This window comes from Gadus macrocephalus, chromosome 12 (genome assembly GCF_031168955.1).
Source record: "Gadus macrocephalus chromosome 12, ASM3116895v1".
Classification (NCBI taxonomy): domain Eukaryota; kingdom Metazoa; phylum Chordata; class Actinopteri; order Gadiformes; family Gadidae; genus Gadus; species Gadus macrocephalus.
This window is the reverse complement of record NC_082393.1, coordinates 7,772,869-7,800,322: the sequence shown is the minus strand read 5'-3', so window position 1 is coordinate 7,800,322 and position 27,454 is coordinate 7,772,869. Positions and strand designations below refer to the sequence as shown.

At 43.2% G+C, this 27,454-nt stretch overlaps 2 protein-coding genes across 2 annotated transcripts; one reads left to right on the top strand and one right to left on the bottom strand.

The window, feature by feature from the left end:
* The first annotated feature begins 4,708 nt into the window (after positions 1-4,708).
* Positions 4,709-6,348, top strand: uba52 (ubiquitin A-52 residue ribosomal protein fusion product 1). The gene is made up of 5 exons (XM_060068143.1): positions 4,709-4,803; positions 5,198-5,308; positions 5,638-5,724; positions 5,837-5,939; positions 6,200-6,348. Exons 2-5 carry the CDS (start codon positions 5,206-5,208, stop codon positions 6,291-6,293), a joined length of 387 nt encoding a protein of 128 aa, XP_059924126.1. The 5' UTR covers positions 4,709-4,803; positions 5,198-5,205; the 3' UTR covers positions 6,294-6,348.
* Positions 6,349-6,564: 216 nt separating this feature from the next.
* Positions 6,565-26,069, bottom strand: LOC132470002 (homer protein homolog 3-like). Its single transcript, XM_060068142.1, has 10 exons — positions 25,579-26,069; positions 18,370-18,526; positions 17,957-18,088; positions 17,351-17,458; positions 15,506-15,514; positions 13,965-14,104; positions 10,844-11,003; positions 9,566-9,667; positions 9,387-9,467; positions 6,565-8,521 (listed from the first exon to the last, which is right to left on the bottom strand). The coding sequence occupies exons 1-10, from the start codon at positions 25,590-25,592 to the stop codon at positions 8,336-8,338; spliced, it is 1,089 nt and encodes a 362-aa protein (XP_059924125.1). The 5' UTR covers positions 25,593-26,069; the 3' UTR covers positions 6,565-8,335.
* Between the last annotated feature and the right edge of the window lie 1,385 nt (positions 26,070-27,454).

Genomic DNA, 27,454 nt, shown 5'->3' with positions numbered 1-27,454 from the left:
AGACTCTAATGGATAAAATTCACATTTTTTTGATTTGGGAGAGTCAAAAGTGACCGTAGTTGCAGAAACACCCTTGTACGCAAAAAATAAAACTATAAGAAGATCTGCGAATTTGCTGTAAGTATTTGCCTTTCGGGGACAAACAGCACAGCCACTCTGTCGGTCACTTGTTGGCCAAAATGTTAATTTTATTGAAAATTAAAGAACCGCGCTCCAATCGGACTGTAGAGCTGCATTACACTGTGTGTTTGTATTTTAGATTTTTCTGTAGATGCTTTTCGACAAATCCTACGTTAAGGTGCACATTATTTTTGTGTGAGCAGGGCATTTACTATTTAGTCAGGTAACACTTGGCCCAGAAAAATGACCTTACTACTGCAAGTATAGAGAGCAGCATCACCAGAACAGGATAGTTGGGGAATGCTTGTTCTTTTAGTTTAAATAAACACTACAGCTACATAAGAGAGCCTCCTCTCAGCTGTGGTCATTCAGCCTCAAACCAGATCGAGGTTCCTCAGATCTCATCAGGTAGAGGACCCTGGTCCCACGCACGCACAAGCGCACGCACACACACACACACACACACACACACACACACACACACACACACACACACACACACACACACACACACACACACACACACACACACACACACACACACACACACACACACACACACACACACACACACAACCAATGGACACTTACGGGTGAGACACTCAATGTTTATTCCTGTTTTTTCTTCCAAGCTGGAGAGGGAGGGGCTAGGTTTCACCAGGGCTGAGTTTGGTTTAACACGCTTCGCAGATAGCCATGCGTGAAGGAGACCCAGTGAGAGCTTAGCCTTCACTTCTCTAAACACACAGACCTATCCTTCGGGAAAATCCCTCCAATTATTAACAGTAAACATGCAAGGGGGAGCGTGGCGCTATGGATGAAGATGTTCAGTGATGCATGGAACGACGGAGAGCGAGAGAGAGAGGGAGAGAGAGAGAGATACACCAAAGGTCCTGTTGTTCCTCTGCTTCAATGCTTAACACCACAACTTGCTCTGTTTTTGTCTCTTAAGTTAACACACACGTGAGATTAGCAGAGAGCTACACAAACCACAGAGACACAGGGCACTGGGATCCAGGCTCAGCAATCTTCCGCAAACACCAACTCAACTTAGACCTCCTGTTTGGACAGGAGAAGGCCTCTGCATGGCTGAAGCGAGACTTATAGTTGCTGTAGCTGTTCAATATTTGACATGCAGTCATTTTGCAGAATATAGAACATTTGATTTTATGATGAGTTAAAAAATAAATACAATTATTATCTAAATGCCTGACTGATCTTCAAATAGCTGAATAAATACAACTTCCACTAAAATCATAGCTTAATCTTCCTTTGGGGGTAAACGCAGTCAGACACAGAAGCCATAAGAAGCTACAAATATGTGAAATGTAAAGAATGCTTGTTCAACATCGAAGGGAAGCTCAATGACGGTGCTGGTAAGGTCAGGGCTATGTCTGCTTCCTTACTGGTCTTTTGACCCGCAGAGGGGAGGCTTGTCTGGTTGTCTAGCTGTCAGTGCCTCTAGCTGTGATAGGACTCTATAACCTGGTGTGAAAACAAAGAGTAATATAGTTATCTTTGTGTGCATCAAATTCTTAAGACTTAATATACAAAAATTGGCCAGAGCCATGAAAAATTCAAACACGCATCACAAAAAAGGGCTGACGATCATTTTCTGTTTCTTGCTGTCTTTAAAAGCAATGAGTCTTCTTTTTAAGATTTGACTTTAGTTTATTCCAATAGCTATCCACTCTTTTGCATGTTTGTAAATTGTTTACACTATTGAAAAACTCTTTATTTTAGCCATTGTTCTACTGATGCAAACTTGACAATAAACTTGAACTTGACTTGAATTTAAATGTGAACGCGATTGAGCTGCTTTCTCAGCAGACTGATGAGGTGTGGTCCAGTCCCACAATAATAAGTGCTTATAGTGGGAGGCGTAGCTATGGAACCGCACATCCTCTTTCAGAGTGGGAAATCCGTCTGAGTCAACCACACATGCATACACATACACACGACTAGACAGGACAGACCTATAATATGTCAACAAAAACTAGCCAAAGATTCCCTGGCTGTTACTCATTGTTTAAAGAAAAACAAAGAACCAAAAATAATGTTTTTTGAAAAGTGAATTTCAACAGAACGATGCAATGAATAGAAAACAACTCACAGTCAAAGTAACCTAGTCTCAATCAAGATATAATAATAAATATAACCGCAAGCGGTGACTAACGGTGTCCAAGCAAAATGAAAAGTCAAGAACACACTAATGGAAGTTATATATGCCATATAATTACGAAGGAAAGATGTCCCCCTTCATGCCATACTGTGCCTCGGCTATCAGGTGACTGGGATGCAGAGCAATGGCCGAATATCATGTTCAGCTTCTTCATAATGCTGTTATCGGGATTCAAACTCTCAAACTAAGGATCACCAGTACAAGGCATTATCCCATTGGGCCACTGACAAACCTGAAATGTAGCCTCATTCACATGGTGAATATGTAGCACACAACATCCAGAAAACTCCAAGCAAACATTTCTCAAATTAACTAAGAGCTTTCTTAAAAGCAAATAACTGAAAAAACCTTGCAATTCTGGGGAAATGAAACATTTGTGGTCAAGAACACTAATGGAAGAAATATTAATATGACAGAGTTCATTATGAAGGAAAAATGGTTAACAAAGAAGTTCCCCTTAATGCCATACTGTGTCTTGGCAGTCAGATTCTTGGAAACTAATGAGCCAGAATGTTGATTGCCTGATGAATTTCAGGTGCTGTTTAATGGTGAGTGGCAATGATCGTGAAAATGTCTATTAATAAGCACACAACATCAAGAAAACTCCAAGCACACATTCCACAAGAGAATTACGGGCTTTCTTAAAATCGTACAGATCTGAAAATTTGCATTGTTAACGTCCAACGTCCACAACGTCCACAGTCTCAACCCATTTAGCCTATATGACCATTTTGTTCTTGCATAATGCATGATGCATCTGTTTCTAGAGATTAATATTATGAAAGAATTTTGAGTCCAGGTCAATCTGGTAAGGAGAAATAAGCCTAATTCAAGATATTTTTTTACAATAGCGCCACCTTTAAGTGCAGTACCACAAATTTGGGTTTATGGGTAGTGGGGGTTATTGGTAACCATACCTGAAAATTTCAAATGTTTTCGACTAACGGTATCTGCAGTATGACTTTTACAGAATTTGAGGGGAAAAAAAACGTTTCACAAACAATAGGGTCCAAGCAGCTTCGCTGCTTGGACCCCTAATAATGCATAGTATTATGCTAGAACATCAATACTAACTACTAGTTTAATGCAAGTAGTTATTTGGTTAGTTATTCTTTTTACATTATAAGCATATACCTGTAAATGTAAAATGTAAAAAGGATCGATCCTGGTTGTGATAGATGATTATGTTTATATATTTGTTATTAATGGTTACGTTTGCCTCGGTAAAAGGTCATATAAATACACACACAGACTCCTCACCGCTTGGGGGGGAAAGAGTACCTATAGCTGCCTTCGGGCCACACCTCCTCAGCTCCGGACGTCTGGATGGAGGTGGCTCCAGTGCCCGAGGCAGGCAGCTCTGGCTCTTGGTGGTGAGGGGGTCACGTCCCCGGAGTCATCTCTCCCCTCTAAGCATCCGGTAGTTGTTGAGGAGTTTGGTCCTACACAGATTACGGGTTGTCTGCACCGTACCAAGAATGACTCCTGTAAGGCCTGGAGGTTCCGTCTGGGTTTTTTGTGGTGTGAGCCGAGTCCTGGTGCATTACCTGGCCCATGGTGGACCCAGGTACGGTGAGAGACAGGCTTGAGGTCTGCCTGGTGGCCGGTTATGGTTCCCATCCTCTGGATCATGCTTTCACTGATGCAACAACCATGTTGGATATCTCACTGTCTTTCTCTGTCGCACACTCCCACGCACAGTTGACAAGTGGTAAGATAGCCACCGAGTTCTGGTATGGTGGACACCATGTAGAAATGCAAAACCATGGAAAGGAAGAACATTTCGAATAATTCAACGTCAACATTCTTCCTACCTCAATTATTGATCAAACTTTATGCATGCCAAATGTACATTTGTAAATAAGTGACTTTATTTTTAGGTATAGGCTAAACAAACTCCCAATTATACATTGACATTAGACTCTACATCCACTGGACACTTTTCTCTTTCAGTAAGTATTATGCATAATTTAGGGTTGACATAACTTAAAATATCTGCTCTCACTCTTCAACATAAGCTCATTGCATTTGGACTTATAATTATAAATAAATGCAGGCCTATATGTTATTCCGGGCGCAACTGATTTAAAAAGGTTTTAAAATGTTTTCTCAAACCCTTGAGTAGGATATAAAATATTTTGATTTTAGAAACTCTTTAGTTAAGTCGTAAATCGTAAACTATATTAGATTGAATGTGATATAATTACCAACTGACAATGAAATTAGCGCAGTGCGGTAATTACACCAGCAGGGCGCAGTGAGACTTTATATCTGAATCTGCCAACGCTCCTATTAATATCAATAATAATTTGACGTTATGATAATATCATATCGTCAAATTTCCATATTATAATAATACCATATCATGCGAAGTTTATTAAATTTAACTATGAAAAAAAGAAAGAAAACGAACGATATTTACGCACTTTGGTTCGGGAAGTGACGTAATATAACTTCCGCTTCTTCCGCTCTCTTTTCGTTGAGGCTCAGCTAGTGGCCGGGTGGGTGCAACTTTTGTCCATATTATTTTATGAGTTTAAGGATAAAATAAGTTGTATACTTACAGAAATGTTCCATTGTTGATCCGTTTCCGCTTATTGTACCGCTACACCATAGAGTTATTGGCTGTGATCGCTGGAGTACATATAAATCCAGGGTATTGTACCGTCGATAGGCCGCATGTGGCTAGGCCACGCACTATCCAGTATCTCCTGCTACGGCTAACCACGGCACGTCAGCTAGCGGGAATCTTTTTCTAGATATACCTGATGAATACTGTCTTAAGCCGATGGTTGTTCCACGTACCTTCGTCAAACTAGTTTGTGAAACTCATTTGGGATGAATACGACTTCAGGTTTTGGTGAGCCACATGTTAATCGTGACTTTTCCCAACAGCCGCAAAGATGCAGATCTTCGTGAAGACTTTGACGGGGAAGACCATCACTCTTGAGGTCGAGCCCAGTGACACTATCGAAAATGTCAAAGCCAAGATTCAGGATAAGGAAGGTAAGCGGTCAAAACATTTCTTCATCGGAGTATTGGCTATGAGGATTTCAGTCACTGATTGGAGCTGAACCCTTTCCGAGCCTTCATGGGTCTTCATTATTCTCGCATTACATTGCTGAGTTATTTTTTTCATTATTGTAGCGAGTGGGCCAGCCCACTGTTAAATCTGGGACATACCTGGTCCTCTGCTCTGTCAGATGATTTCTGAAGTTTATATTAGTTTTGATTATGCTTCAATTAATTCCAATAGAAGAGGCCTGTCGTAGTCTCAGGGATTAGAAAGCAGGGTTTTCATGGCAACTACTCAAGGGTGATTTTTTGTTTCGCAGGAATTCCTCCTGATCAGCAGCGTCTGATCTTCGCTGGCAAGCAGCTGGAGGATGGGCGTACCCTCTCGGATTACAACATCCAGAAAGGTAAAAGTCTAGACTTATCATCACCTGTGATCTAATTCAAACCACAATCTCCAGGTTCTGGTACACAAGATTCTATCCTCTGCTGACTTTTGGCTGGTTGTTCCGGTTTTAGAGTCAACCCTGCATCTGGTGCTCCGTCTGCGTGGTGGCATCATTGAGCCTTCCCTCAGAATGCTTGCCCAGAAGTACAACTGTGACAAGATGATCTGCCGCAAGTAAGCCAAATTGTTTGAAAGCATTTACCATGAGTTCTGCCATAAATGGTTAATGACCTGTTTTGATTTAACGAGTGGGATGTTAATGTTGACCCAACATTGGTGTAGTCTTGTAAAATCACTGAGTCTTGACAGCAATCTAGGTTATTTCTACAATTAGTATTAAGTTGGCATGAGGAACGTGACTTGCTTCCTGCAGGATGGGCCTAAGGTAGAGAACTATGCAAGGTGTAACCTAAAATCTGACCTCGGTTTTCCAGGTGCTATGCCCGCCTCCACCCCCGTGCTGTCAACTGCCGCAAGAAGAAGTGCGGACACACCAACAACCTGCGCCCCAAGAAGAAGCTGAAGTAGATTTTTGTACTTCTAGCTCTTCAACCCGTGGTGTTAAAATAAACGTTAAAAAAGATCTTCCTGGTTTACTCTTCTTTTGGTGGGGGGAGGAAAAAACAACTATCATTCATGGCTTCAACTACTTGGTTGGTCTCCCAATGAGGCATTAGACATCATTTGAGGTATGAGGATTGCTTATGTTTTTTTAAGCATAAGGGTTGGAACCCAAAAAACAATGCATAGTGTTAAAGTGTCCGAAGAATCCATAACATTTAATACAGACAATTGAAGCTAAAGATTGAATCATTTTAATATTTCTGAATTGTATACAAATGTGCATTTCTTATATCACAAATCCAGTACAGTTTCATGGCTATGCAACCATTTCACCACTTGTTCAAAGCACATTCAATTCCACCCTAACCTTTAAATCAAGTGTAAATGAACCTGAAGCCAAAAGGGATGTGCATTTTCCAGTCTTCAAGAGCAGAACTTTCTGAAACTAGCCTCTATTCTGCCACTCCAAATAAAGATCTTGTTGCATCTAGCTTGATTTTCTATGGCCAAAGCAGACAAGTGGCGGACTGAGCTCATAGCATATAAATGTGCTGAAATAAATGTTCAAACCGGATAACTGGTGGCTCTGAGCAAAAATTAGAGTAAAGCTGACAGTGTCCTTGATTTTACCAAAATGCTTTTCTCATGTCTTACTTTGTGCGCTACTTGTACCATAAGACCTAAATAAAGGCTTGTAACTGCAGTGGTCTTGAAGACCAACTCACAGCATCCGTCCACTTACAAAACTAAATCTTAATCACGTTTCAGTACCTACAAAAAAATCATTACTCTGTGTGCTAGTAATAGTGCTGTACCTTGTTTGGATACATATATTCATAACCCACAACAGAGCACAAGTTCACATACGGGGCAGAGTTGTCTAAGCATTGTTGCTAGTACTACCATTAATATAACTAAATACGGTTGTGCTTTTTAACCCTCACTATGCCTTGGGGTCTGTACTGGAGCTAACGCACAGTGATCTACCCTTTACAACAGCTCCAGGCGTCCCCTGAGAGCCCAATGACCTAGTGCCATCTTTTCTTTAAGATATGATGTGCGTAAACAGAGGACATGACGTAGGAAGACTCCATGTCCAGAACGCTGACTGACGTAAACAAATTAACTTGGCACATTACATCGTCCTGCATGCACCACCACCACCACTCCCTCTATCTCCACCCAGTTTCATCTGCTTCACCCCCCAGAGCAAAGCACAGCAGCTGCATCCCCTGTTTACCAAACCACAATTTCATCCGCAAATGTTCAGAACTCAGATGACAGTTTGAGGACATTTCGCTGCTAGCTGCTGGCACTGTGAACCTGAATGCCTTAACGAGGGAACTTTTCTAAAAAAAAAGGAGGTCAGTGAAATGTTAAGGAACATGAGCAATGTAACAATAACATAAAGCTAGGACTATAAAAGCCAAGTGGTCACTACCAGAAGAGGAGTCGTTTTTTATCATTAATAATTCACAAGATTTCCATCCAGTTCCAAGGTTTGTATTTAAGAATTCTCTGTTTTGAATAACATAAAGACCGAGGTGTTAATGAGAGAGAGAGAAGGTGTAGAGGCAGGCAATGGTTAAGGGTACCGACCTGTAAAGCTATGGAGAGACATGTATAGGAACCTAGAGTCCGTCACCCATCTTAGACCCCCACCCCTCACATCCCCGACACGCCCTACCCTGGGCTAACATCCCTGATACACTGAAATTATTTAACCTTGTTGATTACAAAACTTGACCGAACAAGGTAACTAGTATGGCAGAGCAAAACTCGACCCATTTGGATAATCAAATATTTATTTAGAGAGAATTTGAACAGCATTCAATGTTACCCTGCTCTGTTGAAACTGCTCTCTTTGAACAACATCCCCCCGCCCTCCATTTCCCTCCCCCACCCCCCTCCACTCTACTCAAACATAACGAACACTTGAACACTTAAATCCCGAGCGACACTCCTGCTTCCTGGTTGTGAGGGCAGAACTCCGACTGTGGGGGGCGCTATTTGTCGATGAGCTTGGACAGGCTCTGCCTGAGGCTGTTCAGGTCTAAGATCTTGAGGTCCAGAACTTGTATGGCCTGCTGGACCTCCCCCTCCGTCTGCTGCCTCTCCTCCTGGCTCGCCGCCAGGTCCGTCTCTGCGCTCTTGACCCGCTCCTCCAGCACTGCGTTCTGCTGCTCCAGCTCCTGCACACATACACACACACACACACACACAATAATATTCACACAAGACACAATGAATCCCGTAGCGACCCCGATACAGTTTTAGTCAGAGCAAAATTTCTGATACTTCATGGTACATGTTTCCACGGGCAAATGTTACGCTGCTCCTTAATCACATGTATCTGAAGTCACCTTACGTTCCTAACCCTGACAAAAATAGTTAATACAAAAAACAGATGCAGCAGGTTACATCAATTCTACTTGTTGGTGACGGACACTTATCCAGCTGAATCTACCATAGAACTCCCTTGATCAAAGCCGCTTACCTTGCTCCAAACACTGCACTCTCAAATTTCCTCTAAAGCGCCGAGATCAGTATTAGAGGCATGGCTGCAGAGTATAACTATAATACACACTGCTCGGCCGTCCGTCTCAAATGGTTTATCCAGTGAATGTCAATGTTGTGTTCCGTTAGGGACTGAGGAGTGAGGAGGACGGTTAGGGAGGGGGAGACGAGGAGCTAATGGAGGTGATATATCATATACATTAGGGCCAATCTCCAGGCTTCCCCTGGGGAATACATCCACCACCTCGTTCCGTCCTTGGGCTCACCGGTGCTTCAAATGTGCAGGGGAAAGCTAAATAAGCAAAGGAATGGTTCTGATTGGCCTCAGTATGATGCTGCACTCGTTTGCATATCTTCACATGTCTGTTGTTCTGCCCAGCTATCGGTTCACTGGTCTGTCTGATCTAATGTCCGTCTCTCTACCTGTCTGACTGTTTCACTTGTCTACATGTCTGTCTTTCGACCTGCCTCATTGTGTCTTTCTGTTACTTTACTTGTCAGTTTCTTTACCCATCTCTTTGTACCAGTCTGTCTGCTCACCTGTAATCTCTGCATAGCTTCCTCTTTCTCCTGCTCTAGATCGCTGGCATCAGTCTTCTTGCTCTGTAGACTCTGGATTTCCTGAAAAATGCACAGAAACAAAGTTATGACATCACTTCCTTTAAACCTCTGTCTGCTGTGTGTGTGTGCGTGTGTGCGTGCGTGCGTGCGTGTTGTACCTGGTCCTTGGTTCTCAGCAAGTCCTCCAGGGTCTCTACAGACTGACTCAATTCTGGATCCGAACCGGCAGACGCAACGCTCTGGGCCTCCAGCTCAGCTACCTGGAACACAGACAGACAAAACAAAACCACACATAATCCACATCATACATAAACACAAAATTAACATATGATATACACTGAAAAACACATACAATATACCCACAGACACACACATTATACACAATACAAATACCCTTTAAACAGACAGACAGACACACACACACACACACACACACACACACACACACACACACACACACACACACACACACACAGCTCTGACCTTCCTACTCAGCTATCAGGGACATAGGCTTCACACATTGTACACACATACCCAATATACACAACACACACTCACACAATATACGGAGCACATACACTTGGACTCCAAAGTCGAATGACTGCAAACTTAAAGAGTGGAACCGGGCCGGCCTCATCAGGCTTAGGGTTTTATTTATAAAGTTGAACAGACTAAGACTACTTTCTGGGGCTAGTGGAACCCACCCCAGGAGAACACGGCATCAGAAACACCACAAACATGGCTAGCAGCCAGGCATCTCCTACAGCCTCTGCTGGGCTTATCCGTCAGGACGGGGACAGGAGCTGAGGGATGCAGGGTGTGGGTGGCTAGGGGAGCGGGTATTGTCCTCTAAAGTCGGTCTGTGTCCCTGGCTGCCACTGCAGCCCTGGTCCACTTCCAGAGGAACCTGCTGGAGTCAGCATGGACTGGTTGGGTGGGGTGGGGTGCCGACCTGGCAAAATCGATGGGCTATTTAGTTATTTTAGCAGGCTCTTATCCAAAGCGACTTACATTGAATTCAGATAAATGTCAACAAGGAACAGGTAGGGGGGTAGCAATGCCTACAGGTTGGGCTGAGTAAATTGGGGGATTGAACCCAGCACCTCTTGTCTGGGACTCAAATCACATGATCTGACTGAGCTCTTTAGTTCTGGGATTACCGACGGCTGATTGGCTGCACTGGTCTTACATTCATTCCCATTCTAGAAGGTTACACCTTTAGAACATTCTGAAAGATGGGAAGGTTCTAGATGGAGACCTTGACCAAAAACAATAGTTGTCTCTCATCTGCATATGAAGATTGAGAAGATACCTATACAGAAAGGGTGACAGACCAACAGGACTTCCGGACGGTTAGACAGACGAGACACAGGCATTACAGGACTAACAACAGACAGTCAGTCAGTCAGATGGGGCAGTCAGTCAGGTGTGCGGACCTGTTCTCGGAGGCGGTCGGTCTCCTCCTGGTACTCTGCCAGCTGCTTCTTCCACATCTGCCCGCTGCTCTCAGCCTCCTGAAGAGCAGACACCAGCTTGGCGTTGCTGTCCTGCAGCGTGAACAGCTCCGCCTCCATGTGGAGCTCACAGCTCACTGACCTGTCAACACACCAACATACAGTTAGTCACACCTTACACAATACACAATACAGTACGGACCTGATAACACAACAAAATACATACCATACAACCTAGCCCTGTGCAACAAATAGCAACAGGAACACAGACACATTATTCCGCGTCTGAATCATCTCTCACTACAGTGCACTATTCATATTTTGTTGCGCTTGTTTGTAGTGTACAACTCTGGTTCCCTATATAGTCCACTACTTCATACCCATAATACACACTGTTGAAGAAGTGTTCAGCTGATGACTAATTATGCCCTTTAACCCTTGGTGCACAGCAATTTTCAGTTATATACGATCCATCTGGCGACATCTATGCTGAATAGAGTTCTGGCTCGTAGTTACTGACCCCATTCCGCGCATTGTACACTGTAGTGATCTATATAGTGCTCATTATATTCGGATGAGAGAATGAGTGAGCAAGGGATTTTGGACATGGCCATAGTAACACAAGACAACACAAGCACAGTAACGCAAAACAGACAGTGACAACACCACACATGACAGCACATATGAGTGCACAGACCTAGTTACATGTCATAACATAGACTATTGTAGAACAACACTGTAGATAGGATAGTGTTCTATACAAGGTAGTGGTAAAGTACTACAGAAGTGTTGCTATGGAGGCCTGTGCCACAAAGGGCTCCTTCCCTCCCCTCAGGGTCCACAGTGAGATTGAACTCCTAAGACTCATGATCCTTTCTGACGGTAGAAGGGACTTGATTATACCCCGGCATTACAGATGTATTGCGCACATCCCGTTCTCGATTCCCTTCATGGCCTTTTAGGAAAGCAACCTCTGTAACCATGATAACCTGGTGGAATGGCTAAGATATATATCTATATATGTACACTTTTCCTTTTACATTTCCAGTTCAACTCCCAGAGTGCTGGAGCGTCGGCTGCCCCAGGGGCTGATGGGTAGGACAGGCGCAGGCATTTCTTCCACGCCAAGAAATGCTTGACTCCCAAGTCATTATTTTGGTCGAATGACAACAAGGTTAACCGGCGTCAAACTCAAACTAAAATACTTTCATTATGTATGTGAAACATCATGTCTTACTTGCATGTGTAATGCATAACGTTGCATCACTTCATAGTTTTATATTTATTTTCGTTTTTTCTCCTGGTACTGCAATAATGAAATATGAATGTTATTTTGAAGATAACTAAATTCCTGATTTAGATGTATTTTATATGAATGAATGTCCTTTATAAGCTTCCAATGCGAATTCAAACTGACGACATTCCATCTCTCCTACTCTAAACTCTTAGGATTTACGAAAAACACTAACCTTCCCAAATTGCGGAATGGCCATCACCACATATATATTTAATAATAAAGCCCCCATATGGAGTTATTGGCATTAATATGATTTTGTTAATTTGAGCAGCAGGCAAATGCACTTAGGACTCTACTCACCATAGCAACCAGTGACGTGACCATGAACCCCCCCCATCCCCAACTTAATAGACTGACTCACTGAGGAGGTTGAAAAATTGACACACATGAGTACACAAACACAAAGATAAACACATTGTTTCCTATGCTCTGCTGTCTGACAATTTCACAAAAGCTACTGTATGAATGCAAATTAAATTGCAACGTAAAATATAATGCAAATTAGGCACATTTTGTCTATTTGATTTTTATCTCAGCCCTAACCTACGATATTTTTGTCAGCGCAGTCGATTTTATGGTAAAGCTCTTTTAGAGTTCGGGATCAAGTTTTGTGTGGTTTTCCTAAGCAAGGATCAGTGAGTTTGTAGACGTTCTAAATATAGCGCGGACTGCACCCTGTTCTAGACGTGCTTAATGGGGCTTCCTAATGCTAACTGCCATTATGTCTCCCTGCAGTTGTCCCTGTCCTAGCGTAGCAGTTAGCCGCCGTTACCCACCAACTGCCGGATCATTCCAACTCAAAGGTGCTGGAAGAATATGGAGTAATTTAGTGTCTACAGTCTTCTGGAACAATGCGCCTGAAGACATCAAAATCGTATATGTGTAAACAATATCAATCAACTTTTTTGTTTGATATTCCTTATAAAGCACTTAATGTGAAATTGTCCTTGTTATATCCTACATATTAAATGTATTTCTGTGACTGATTTATACTGCATCTCTGTGATTCTGAGGTTGACTCAATTCTTATTCCTGTTGTGCTGTTTCCCTTGTTAAGCACTTTGTATTGCACCAAAAGGGCTCTGTAAATAAAGTTTGATTTGATTCTAAAGTGAAAACATCCAACCACCCAGGGATCTTTTCTCTCCAAGTCAGTTTGGAGTTTGGAGGAACCCAATGACGTGGAAATCTCCATGGTAGCCGAGTTGCAGTGGGCGCTACATTGCGCTGGTATTTATTGTATTAAAGCTGCAATCAGCAATTTTTTACTCAACCCACTTTCTTTTGATTAAATTTGGATGCCTCATGGTTCTCATTAATCTAATCTATTGCAATGGCCAGTAGTCAAACAAATACCTGAGAACCATAAGCCTCAGTCCAAACACTTTTTAATCAAAACATAGTGGGCAATCACCCCAATCAGTGGGGTGCATTGCTGATTGCAGCTTTCATGTAATATTTATTGAATAAAAATGCAAAACAAAATACCCGCTTAAGATTCAGGTCCCTGACTAAACAGGACCTTTTGAGGCACATTTCTAGGGAAGTTAGAACATGATTGAGACTTAAACACGCAGCTTCTTCACTTTCTTCAACTCCAAGCAACGAGCCGGTTGAAAATAAAATGTGACCCCCCCCCCTTAAGTTCCAACCCTGTTTCAACTCAAACACGTCACATGAAACTGAAGCATGTTACCCTTTTAACCTCACGTTCACCCCTGAAGTTTCCGCCTGGGGTGAAGAGCTTAAAACCGGGGAGCAGCTCCACCCGGCTCCTCTGAGCGGATTAGTACAGAGTGGAGTTACCCTTCAGAGAGCATCTTCTTGATGCTCTCCTTCTCCGTGGTCAGCTCCACCTCGGCACTCCGACTGCGGATCAGCTTGTCCTCGCACGGCCCGTTCACCGTCAGCAGGGGTGGGGGAGAGTGGCGGTCCTCAGACAGCTCCTGGAGCCCCGACCAGAGCCAGGAGGGAGAGAGAAAGATGACGGGAGAGAGAGAGAGAGAAGGTGAGAAATGTAGAGGGTGAGATACAGACGGAGAGCGAGAGCGAGAAAGTGTTTTCAGCCGCAGTCTGATGTAATTTGTGATTGCTAACCTCAGAATATCCATCATTTTACTGTAAAACCTACAAGTCACCTTACACTGAAGCGCATCAGTATACAGTACTAGACATACTGTGTATGAGGTACAGTGTGGGGCTAGGGGACTGGGGCTCTTCATGCCAACGTTTAATGGAGGGGCTCCCTTTAGGTAAGGGTGAAAACTACTCAACTTCCACTTCCATTGCTAAATGCCAACCTCTCTCTCCCTCCTTCCCTGTCCCTCAGTCTCTGTGTGTGTATGTGTATGTGTATGTGTATGTGTGTGTGTGTGTGTGTGTGTGTGTGTGTGTGTGTGTGTGTCCAAGTCTCTCCCTCTCTTTCTCTGCATTTGTGTGAAAGACAGCAAAGCCCGCTAAAAAGGAACCCCTAGATTATTAATCGCTGCTGGATTATTAATATGTTTTAAGAGTCTACAGACTCCCTTCCTACATCCTGCTCCATCTAACATATATGGGCACACACACAAACACAAAATCAAAGTTTTTGCTCAAACCTTCGGCCAGGCTCTGAAGTCAGTGGTCATAAAAGATGCATGGCTTGTGTTTAAGCCGGAAACAAACCTACAGAATTAACACTGCATCGTGTTGACTGACACTGCATCGTGTCAATCTGATTACAAACAAGTCAGAGACTAATACAAACAATTCAGAGACTTGTATGTATTGGGCTCCCCTATTGGGCTCCCTTCATCCGCGGCTAGTAACCCTAGGTTCAAACGCCTTCACATACGTGGGGGTCAGGCCGTATTGCACATGGCTAATGAATATCCCACTGTGAAGGGACTCTCTCGCTTCCCACTCCCTCTTTACTGCATAGCAAGTTAGCTGTCTAAGCCTTGTTTATCCGCTCTACGGACGTTACCTCATCCAACACTGTATAGTTAGCTCCATTAGCCTTGTTAGCCCACTCCATAGAGAAACATAACTGCATTTAGCACCATTAAGATAGCTTCATTAGCCCTATTAGACTTGCCACCGGTGCGTAGAGACTAGAAGAGCACTATTTGTCACAATGCTCTACAATGCGGACGTTGGCAGAGTTCGCTGGGACTAGCAAAGAAGACTTTGATCCGATTCCTGTTAAATTATTGAGGAAGGGAGTTCATGTTAGACCAAAGCAGGGGATTTTAAACCCCCAACCCCCATGGAAAATACATGGTTCTAGCTTTTAGCGGCATTCTGGGTAATGGATCTGGAGGAGGTCAGAGCATGGTACGTTGGCGGTATGCTGGCGTTAGGCTCACCTGGGACAACTGGTAGGAGAGATGTCCCATGATGCATCAGCAGGATCGAGAGGAGAAGAAGAAGTTAAACAAGCAATATGGACATGAAACAGACCAAATAAGACAATGTTTAAATTTGATTAGATACAATTAGATAAGTAAAGAATAGATCTGATTAGCTAAAGTTCATGCAGGGAAAAGAAACGGCTCAATATAAGCTTTTTGATCAATCAAGCAGTGAAACAAATTAACCAAAAAAATATTGAATGATGAAAGTCCCCCACCTACTAACTGGGAGAGGCTCAATCCAACGCTTAAACTTGAATAACTATTTAAAACCCTTTATTTAAATTCAGATTTATTTAATCAAAGATTTATTTAACGATGAACAAAGGAATTGGTAGTGCTTTGGTTCACCTCTCTTTGTAAATTCTCAGTTAAATATTAATGAAAGAATTAAATTCATAGCTCCATAGTGCAAAATACAAAATAAAAGTCCTTGGAGTAGAGGCTGGACATATTTAGGGCTCTTCAGGCGACTCCCTACCTGGGAGAGACCTATAAAAACCCTATGTGTCTCCTCCAACTCATGAAACATATTAAATATTCACAGTGGTACTGTTTGGCAGCAAGCAGCGATACAGGGTCTCCTTTTACTTATTCATCCATGTGTGTATGCATGCATGTATTTGTGTGAGTTTCTTAACAGTCCAAGCCACATACACAGTAGGAGGCGGAAATTCCAATCGCAAAGTTAAAGCAGACGTCATGTCTTCTCTGCTTCAAGCTGGAACGAAATGCGCTGATTACCTCTCATTAGCTCTACCTTTGCTGCCAATTGGCTAAATCTAATTTAGCTGGGTGGTTGTAGGGAATAATCGGCAAGGACTTTTACTTTAACTACTGCTGTGGACCTGGATGTAGCAGGTTTACGTGGGTCCAGGAAGACTAGGGTCCTTCCTGGTTTATTCATTCGCTGAGCTACAGACTCATCTCCGCCTCCCGTTAATATTGATGATGAGGCTCCTTTAGGGAATGTGTTGACGCCATGTTTGTTGAGGCAAATAATGTCATCTATCAGACTTCATATAGTGCAGTGTCGTGACACTTTGTATTCAGTACTGTTGTATCATTGTTCTGTTATAAAGTGCATAGAGTAGTTATGTTATATTATACTGTAGTACCATATAAATGACCCTACTACTAAACTATGGTGCTACAGTCAATTTCATCTAGTTTAGTGTGGTTATGTAGTACTGCATATACAGTAGGTACACTTTGCTGTATGTACTAGTAGCCATGTTGTACTTTACAAACTGCAGTGATAATGTTCTGTTGTTCTCTGCGTTTGACACTGTGCGATATGTTTAAGTGACGTGAAGTACCTAGGTACATAACTATTTTCGTGTATGTTTGAGAGATTAAATTCAAGTATTTAAAAAGTGTACCATTAGAGGGAAATGTGCAGATAACTTTTTTTATAGCACACTGTACTTTAAATGGATGATAAATAACTTCCTGCCAAGTAAAAGTGGACTTCCTGTCGCCTGGGCCTGGCATGCAGTCTGGAGAGTGAAGCAGATGAAGTGTTCTACAGTTAAGAATCCATCCTGACTGTTCTATCTGGAAATCCATACACACCACTGGAGTCTGCTGCCATGTGGTGCTGGCTGATTACACTCTGCGCGTGCGTGCGTGTTGGTAAGAAGATAAACAAAAACAGGGGGTTGTCTGTCTGCCTGTGTAAAAGAAGAGCTCTGTCTGAAGAGAGAAACAGTGAGAGAGAGAGAGAGAGAGAGTGAGAGAGAGAGATTAATGGATAGCTCACTCTCTCTCCCTTTCCGGTGTTAGAGTTCCAGGCCTCACCTGTGGGGCGGCGATGTTGAGCGCAGGGTTGGTCAGTTCAAACCTCTCCTGAGACTTCTCCCTGGCCAGCCGGGCCGCCTCCCGCACTTCCTTGAACTGATCTGAGAACTGTGAGAGCGGAGGCGGGGGAGTTTCGGTTGTTGTTGTAATCATAGTTTCATTAATATTTGATCCAAGCTAAAATCCTCTCATGAGTATTAGCGCTGAAAAATGGAAGATGTGTGATGCAGTAAATAAACACAATGTACACAATGGTCTAGCATGAGATTGTCATTCTACGGTGGGAGGTGGTTCCTACCCGCTAGTGTGGCTGATGTTTCTTAACTATTAGCGTTGGTGCTACTTGCTAGCATTAGTGCTAAAGGCTAGCGTGTTTTTTGGTTTTTCAATTCAAATAACTTTTTTTTTTCCGTTAGGAACTTCAGATGTGGAGGAGCAGCGGGGGTGTGTCAAGGGTGGGTTTTACATACTATCACTCGTGCTTCCTGCTAGCTTTAGCGCTACTGGCTAGCGTGCGATACTAGATACTAGCATGGGTGCTAAATGCAAGCGTTGGGCTTGCTAGCGTGGATGCTACATGCTAGCATTTGGGGTGTTGGTTACTACCTGCTGCAGCTGTTGCTCTGTAGAGAAGCCCAGACCATAGACTGTGTTTGCCCGGCTGTCGGCCCACTGGCCAAACTTGTGGGAGGTCTTCGTGAAGGTCATGTTGGGAGTGATGGTGCTGTTGATGATGGCCTGGTACACACACCCGCATGCACAAACACACACACACACACACACACACGCACACACGCTCAACATACTGCTTGCTGCTGCCACAAATAGCCTTAACACAAATTCACCTTCCACTTCCCGTTCCAGTATCATTGTCAGCTATGTAATACAGATAATGTAGAAACCTTCAAATGTCATTACAATTATAGACAATTTAAATAATATATCCCCCTTTTTCCCCGCTATGTGACAGTAGCATGTTGAGGTAGTATATTAGAATATTGGCATGGGCATGATCCCACCTTTGTCCCGCCAACACTGATGATGCGGTAGGCATTGCGGTTAGCGTCGTAGAAGAAGGACACGCTGACGGCGTGCTTGCTGGCAGGCAGCCAGTTGCGTTTGGTGGCCGGGTCAATCTGGAACACGTGGGCCTTGGCGCTGAACAGCGGCTGTTCCCTGTCCGCACCGGGCCATCAAAATAAGCATTAAGATGACGCTTTAGCTTTTTGGCATTTGTTGTCATTTAAATGTATTGACGCCATGGAAACAAGCTAAATCATGCTTATGTTTAGGATTCAGCCAGTGACGGGATGAGTAGGGTTTAATGGGATCAGCGACAAACCGTTTATCCAAAGGATACAACTGAAGTGGATGTAACTGTTCTGTTGCCTGCGAGACAATTGCACTGGGGGTAATATGGACGAATAACTTATTTTCCAAATGGAGGAGACTTCATGATGATTTGATGGTTGGAGAGAGACCATGAGGAGATAAGAGAGAGGAGAAAGCGGCAGAGAAAGCGCTAAACAGAGAGATAGAGAACGAAAGAGAGAGCTAGACAGAGAGATAGAGAAAGAGATGGCCAGATAGGGAGAAGCTGGAGGCCAGACCATCTGGGTGAATCCGTTCATTGTGCTGCCGTAGCTGGGCTGTGGGCAGAGTTCTGCGCCAGCCCTACACAAACACAAGCTGCAGGAATTAAAAACGCCGGTACAGCTCCAACACAAGGGCACATTAACACAGCTAGTATATAGTTAGATATGGAACACTGAAATATGTAATTAGTAGTTATCTCGCCCTCTCAGCCATATTTAGTGTTTACGAGCAGAATGCTGAAAGGCATGGCTTTGATGATAGCTTAGGGAAAGGAGAACAGCGGTTCTATGTAGGCCACGAGTCCCACTGAAAAACAATGGTGGGCTGGATTTGGCGGGAATCACATTTGTATACAAACCACAGCTGGGTTTGTGTGAACAAGGCCTTGTGATGGGAAACGTGGGAAGAGGAGAGAGAGAGATACAATGAGAGGCGATGGAGGTCGAGATGGAGGAGAGAAGAGAGGAGCGAAGCCAATAGGAGATGAAGAGAGGAGAGGAGCAAAGCCAATAGGAGATTGAGAAGAGAGGTGAAGAGTGCAGTGGTAAGGAAGATAGGAAAAGGAGGAAAGAAGAGAGGGGGATGGGCGAGATGAGGGGAGTTGAGAAGGGAGGAGATGAAGAAGGGAAGTGGAGATGAGAGGGAAGGAGATGAAGAAGAGAAGTGTAGCCGAGAGGGTAGGAGATGAAGAAGTGAAGTGGAGGGGAGCAAAAAAAAACAAGATTAGACCTATACCTACATTAGAACTGGCCACTTCTTTAATCCGCTGTGAACTTTGGCCTTTGTTACGCGACCCTAATAGGTGCGTTTTAAATATGGATTTCATTCACTAGTTAGTACAAGCAATAAACCACATACTGCCAGCATCTCTCCATCGCCTAGCAACAGCCAGGTTCCCCTTAATCCTAATAAGCTGTTTCTGAGCTCCCTGACATTCGGTTGAGACAAATAAACTTAAAACACCAGTTCCAGTCTGCCAGAAAAAGGTTTTACTAGATAGACAGTTCCAAGTGTCCAATAGTATAAGAATGTGGTTGTACTGGGGTCAAAGTGGAGGATGGTGAATGTACTGGGCAGCTCCTTGTATCAGTAGCAGACTGTGCTTGTATTATGAAGCTCCCAGTCAGTGACCACCAGTAGATGAATATGGTTTTACTGGGACGCTCCCAGTATCAGTACAATACTGTGATTGTATATGGCAGCTCTCTGTTCCCACCAGTACAAGATGTGGGTGTACTGGAAAACTGAGTGTCCATGACTAGTTATGGCACTTTACTATTACACATCCTATTAAAGCCTTGGCAGGCAACTGTTGGCATATGAACCATTGAAGCATCACAAAGCACTAGATATTAGGTCAGGATATTAAAGAGTGGTTCCTGCAGTATAGACGCCCTTTATTATCAAGCAGCATCTTAATAAAATGATTATGATGTCTTGAAGGATAGCTGCACCATAACTCATAAACTGAAAGTTTAAACATCAACACTGAGTCATATCCCATAACATCATGCTCTTAATGCCATCAACCTTGATTGATAGGTCGTTCAGCTATTGGAAAAGAAGACAAAAGCTGGAATGCCTGTCTGTGTGTGTGTGTGTGTGTGTTTGTGTCTGCCTACCTGCGTGCCTGTCTACATGCCTGGCTGCCTGCCTCCCTGTCTGCCCTGTTGTGTATTAAATGAATAGTAATAGAATGCACATCTTGTTGACTGTCTATTTCATCCAGGGTCAGATTTACTTTTATCTCTTGGCAAGGAGGTGGTGCTTGACAAAAGCCTTGATGTTCAAAAACATACGACTACTGCACAATGGTGTGCTTTCAATTTCACAACCCTGAACGTGATAATACAAACTTTTCACTCTTTGAGTCTAAAGAATGAAACACATCCACCCACGTCTTCATCTAGCAAGGGTACTCTCTGGTTCCATGCAGAAAAAGGCGAGAAAATCCAATTGCGGATGAACAATTAGTAACATTGTGAACACAAGTGTAAAGTATACCTGACATTTGGTCCTAGTCTGCTCTATCTTAAAGCTCTTTCGTTATGCAAATACATTTAGCATTACATATCCTTAAAAGTTTCAAAATGAGTCCATATTCTTATTTCACAATCATGCGATAAATTTAAAGACTAGTATAAACGATAGAAAAAAGACCCAGGCCTAGAATAACATTGAGAACTGTGTGTGTGCGTATGCGTGCGAGTCTGCATTGCGTGCGTGCATAGATTAATGTTAATTTATGCAGGTCATGTTTACACCCAAGCCAGGCGCTAATCAGATAGCATGAGTGTGTGTGTGTGTCTGTTATCCATACTAACACTAAAACATACAACTTCTAATTTCCGTTTGAATTACAGTGAATATTCTTTGAGTGAATCATTTTTCTATCCATTTCCATCTTTCGATATCCCCTTGACTCTAAAACACAAGAGAATAATCACTGTAATGCATATCAAAATACACAACCATACATATGAATATTATCACTCGTCAATTAAAAGATAAACATCCAGCCCTAGATGAATCAAAAGTAAAGTAAAAGGCTAAGAAGACATTTATTTCGGCATTATTGGACAATACTGCTCGATGTAATGCAATTGATCCTTTCATATCAGAGTGAACATGATACTCTTTGGCATTGTTAGCCTACAGCAAGCATTACATAGAGTAACACATCAAGACATTGGTTGTCTAGCTACATGTACACACGGTGTTTGTGTTTGCTAATCCTCTCTTACTGGTCGCAACAAAGGCACGGTTGCCCATTCAACACCCAGAGTCACTGGTTTAATTCACATGTTATTGGACAGTTTAATGTTCAATCCTTGTTTTCTTTACATGTGTGACTTGTTTATGTTATTCCATCTATTTTAATATATTAGCCATTACACACACTCACACACACACACAAAAAATGGAGGGGGGAATGGATGTTTATGGTCTGCACAATGCATATTAAAATCGGGATGAGCAGAACTCCATGCCAACAGATATGAGTCTCGGCAGCCATTTAAGATGGCATTCCAAAGTTCACCGTCTCTGGGAACTTATTTAAAACATAAAAAGGGTCCCCAATACTTTAAACCCCCCAAAACTGAAGTAGTAGCTTATGGGGTAGAGCCGTTCTGCTTTGGGAACCAGAAGGTTGCTGGTTCGATACCTGGCTGAGGTGTATCTGAGCAAGACACGAACCTGGCTACTGCCTTGCATTTCTGACACCACCGTCTGTGTATGAATGGCGTTGTGCCTCGTCAGATCAGTCTGACTAGGTCTCTGACCAAGACGTTTCCATCAATAAAAGGTGCTGCACTGCACAACTGTAAGCATAGTGTATCGTTTAAAAAAGCACTATATGCATGCAATCCATTTACCATTTTTATTTCTCAGACCCAGGGAGTTGTCAAACCCAATCACCAGATGTCCCCTACTCAGTGCCCCAATTAACAATTCCAGGTAATACACCCAAACAATCGCTTGGCCGGTAGAAGTTTCCAATTAGGCGGTTAAAAAGAAACCTTCTAAAATACATTTTGGACCATAATTATAAGGCTTCATTATAATCATTGTACGACTTCATGGTAAGGCTGAATCGCTAAAGCTACACGCCATTGTCCGTTTAATATGCAATGAACGACATCTGGCCCTCTACAAAATTATCCTTCCACAGATCGCCACATAGCTATGCATCCTGCTTTTTAAATAAATAAGTGTTATTTCACACATATTTATGAAAACCATTTGTGCATGATTAAAGATTCCAGGTATTTGCATGTGCTTTTGGTTGTGTGGGTGTTTTTTAAGACAGAAAGCTGCTCTCTGCTCTGGTAAGAGAAGGAGAAACAGACTGTAGGAAATGATTCCTGTGTCCAGCTGGATTCTAGCCTCATGAGACAATCCTGATCTTGTGTGTTGAGATTCTGTTACTCTCTCAGATCAGTCAGGCCTTGGGCACGTTGAAGCCTTTTCCAAAAATACAAAAATTAGGGGACCAATCAGTGCTAGTGGGAGGGAGTTTCAGTATTTTGCCGAAATAAAAAAACTATTGCGGCGCCGTAGGAAAGCGTTGCATTCAAAAAGTTTTGGTCCGAAATAGACTGAATAGTAACATTGAAAGATTAACAGAATTCTGTAAAGAAGGCTTACCTCAAATTAATCATGGCTTTTTTGATCAATGAACATATTTGAAAAAAATCACTGCCCAGCCAAGGTAAGACTGATATTCATTGCGAAACGCAAACGTGAATTTTTGATGAGGCTGATGAGGATGAGAATACTGGGTTCATTAAGAGTTATGCACTTCAATGTCTTGAACTGTAAAGCGATCCCTCTGGTGAAACCTAACCTGACCTTAAACTGCGTGATCTGGACCCAATTCTCAACTGACTGATGTTAGCATTGTGATTTGTAGCATTCTGCTGATAGCATTCCACTGCTGGCCACGTGCTGCAGCCCCAATCTGCAAAATGATACCCTGCACATACCACAGCAACAGAGCCCAGTTGGGGAAAACTAACTCCAATATTTTCGACAACAATGTCACATTATCTGCAACACATTTTTGCCACGTCACCAAGATGGGTTACGGTGTTGGCAATGTCCCAAACACCAGATCGCAAGATACCCACAGCAACCAGCAGAGATTATCTCAAGGTAATGCTTCAGAGTGTGAGCTCTCCAGGACTCAGTCAAGGTCAGCTGCTTAAAAAAAATAAAAGAGGTGTCTGGCGGGCGACTAGAAAGGGAGAGAGAGTGAGAAAGAGAGAAATGTTTCTACTCTCAAGTCAAGACAAAATATCTGATGAACATTTCTAAGAAGTGATCTTCTATAAAAAGGAAGAGGAGGGTTGGGGGGGGGGGGGGAGTCCAGTCAAATACAATTACTCTTGAATGAATAAAATCAATGAATAAAATCCTTCATTAATTCTGCACTTCAGGGTCCGATTGTGATGTACCGCATTCCACACTAGTATCCTCCTACCCAGGATGCCTTTTGACTCAATTAGCCAGACACAAAACCACTGTTCTGCAGTCACACTGGGGTAAATAGACCGCAGCTTATACCCTACGGCCCAACTAAATACTTTCACGGGTCAAAACCTCCGACCATGCCAAGGGCCCAGGTTCAGGGTGAGTGTGCACAGAACAGATACCCCCACCACGGAAAAGTATTTGGCATGGCAACCAAGGAGATATCTAGTGAGTTGACAGCATGTAAGCCTTGACTGTAAGAGGCGGGTGTCGAGTGGAGGAGGAGGAGGAGGGCAAGATATGCAGTGAAGGGGAACTGGAAGGGAGCAGCAGGGGTACCGGCCTCGCTGAAGAGGATACATTTTTATTCGTTGGCCAGCTTCTCCTCTGCTGTTATAGAAAACAGTGGAAATGGATAGATAGACAGTCAGGAAGACAGACAGGGTAAGAGACAAAGACCCAACGTTGAAAAGGTGCCATAACAGTGTTCTGTCACACATATCCATGAGGAACCAAACACTAAATTAAACTGCAGTGCAGCGCCATCTCTGGATTAAGTTGTTGATTTGCGCAGGTGACATCCCCAGGCACTACAGCCAATCAGCAATTACAGTAGCATACTAAAAACCTTATCCTCCCAACAAACACTTTAATCAAGGAGCAGACTGCTCTGAGTTCTGGTGTCCACTTTGGTCCAACACACATAAGGACAGTTTGGCGGCTGCAAGTGTTGTAGAAGAACAGATCTGTGAGCTGTTTTTGTGATGCAGGAGCTGTCGTTTTCTCCCTCTCATCGCACACTGCATTACAAAAAAGGGGCCTTCTGTCTACAAGACAAGATTGGTGTACATCTATAATTCAACGAGGCGATACGGATCTTTGGGCGCCAACTATTTGATGTTCACGATGATCTTGCAGGAGTGCTTGTAACTGCGATTCATGAGGGCATTTAATAACACCGCTCTTACCAAGACAACCGGAGTAAGTGAATAAACGCAGGCATTGCCAGGAGTGAATGGCGTGTTGAAGCTGGCTATTTTCCAGGTATTTCAAGAGTAGTACAGTAGTAGTAGCCTACTAAATACTTGGCTCCTGCTCCACTCTCAGTTCCCATTAAATGGGCGCCAGCTGACGAGTTGCAGTGTTGTCACCACAATACGGGTCACTGCTTTCCTCTTAATGTGTGTATCCTGCTATCAAAGGGACCACATCACCAACGGCTTAAGGATTCCGCTTGTTATTTCGTATATGCAATGTAAAAAAAAATGTGTTAACGCGATCCTCTCTTGACCACAAATACCAGGGTCGAAAATAAATTAGATCCAATCCATTATCGATGCTGAATTCGTGAAAGTAGGTCACAGTGGGGAGCAAAACACAACATGGCCATAACAACACGACCTGGCATAAGAAACTGTTAATATGCGATTTTGCCCTAAATCGGTCATGTTAATTAAAAGGAAAACAATTCTGTAGAAATGGCCGAAGCAACTCCACTTGTCATTGTTTTCACGGTAGGCTATGTACTTTCATTAAAAGCAGATGGTTGTTCAGACGAAGCCGAACTAAAAAGGGGCTAAAACGAAAGTTTTTGTTTTGACACGTCTCGGGTTTCCCTCAGAGGCAACTCAATATCAGTGGAGGGAGGCTGAACTCACCCCATGCTCGGCATCGATCCCGCTTCTCTGCTGCGTTTTGAGTCCCAATCGTCCTCCGGCCGGACAAGATTCACTCACTTTCACCTCCAAGTAAACTCCAGTGCCCTCCTGCCGCCTGATCACTTCATTAAATGCACATTCCCCAAACTATGCAATCTGTTGAGTCGGATCACTTCCGATCCAATCTTCTTCCCTTTCCCCCAAAAAAGTAGTTCTTAAACCAATTTTAGTTAAGCCTAGTAGTCGTCCTCCCTTTGTCCTCGGTTTTTGCATCAAACACCGTTTTGTTTCACCCTCCGATGAACACTGGATCCTTCTGGTATTTCCAGGGACACATTAAAAGCTTCGATCCGGAGAGAAAAGCGAGCCAAGAAACGCGGTCCTGTGCGCTCCGTGCTCGGTGTCTCGTCAAAGCCCTTCTCTCCACTTCTGTCGTGTTGCTGCTCGGTCAGATATGATCCAGGATCTCAAGGAGCCCCTGCCTCTCAAGCTCACAACGGGAATCCAGGGCCCTCTGGGTCGCCCTCTGGTGGCCTCACACCGTTACACAAATATATAACCCGTCCAACTTCCTATGTCAGAGAATACGAAATATAATTTACTGAATTAGCCCGGGGCTGTCGTATAAACTCTATCCGGGTTATGAGATTTGGTCAGAAATATAGTAGGGCAGAAGCTTAGAGCGATCATGTATACAGAGACATAACATAATCCAAATGGATGCTTGGTAAATGCTTTGGCAAATCGTGTAATGGATTTAAAAGCACATCAGGACTTGCCTCTGTTTATCTGATGGCGTGTCAGTTAACATCGATTATGCTTTTTCCTCTCATTTAATTAATTCCAGTGTCCGTCAGTTTCCCTCTGGGGCCAGATATTCTGATCCAAATGATGATTTGGGGTGTAGAATCAACACAGATTTGTCTATATCTGGATATTATATTTGATGCCTCATGTCTCTCTGCGCACGAATAATGTTCAGTGGCCTGATAAGAAATCTCCGTCTGAGTGCGTCTGTGTGCAATGTGTATGTGCATGTGCACGCCACCCTAGAATAGATCTGTGATACATGTAAACGACTTTCACGTTTGTCTAAAGGGCACGGCCTGCGCAGCGCAGGCCAAGGCAATTTGCTGCAAAACCGGAGAAAAATCTGCGATTCCTGGTGGAGGACAAATCTGCCTGGATTTGCTATTAATCAAAGCTGACAGTCAGGTGGTGCACAAAGGACAGGGCCACATATGGCTCCTGCAGAACCCCCGCGCGCGCGCACACACACACACACACACACACACACACACACACACACACACACACACACACACACACACACACACACACACACACACACACACACACACACACACACACACACACACAATTACTGACCCATACTCCGACCCAGCAACAACCTGGGGAAAAAGGAGGCCAACTTTACAGAAGAATGCTGAATAAACGCATAATTAAAAGCAAAAATAAACTAGGCACCCCATTAAGATAATGTAAAGTCGTTAGGCTATTTAATTGCATACAACACACTGGTTGACAAGACAGTCACTTTAATCCATAAATTCTCACAAGGGGAACAATGAACTCTCCATAGCCCAATGGAGAAGTAATCTTTGGCAAGGGTCGCATAAATAGGGGCCCCTATCTGCAACTGGCCTCGTGTCGGATTGGCGGCCCATAAAACAATAACAAAAATTGTGAATTGAATGTAAAAATCAACAGTAATATGTTTATATTTTTATTTTAATAAATGAAAGATACCTGATGGAACATGACTCGTGAATCGGAACACGGTAAGAAATGATGGGTCGAAATTCATATAGCCTATCAGAATCAATTATTGATGAAATGGTGGGGGAGGGGTTTC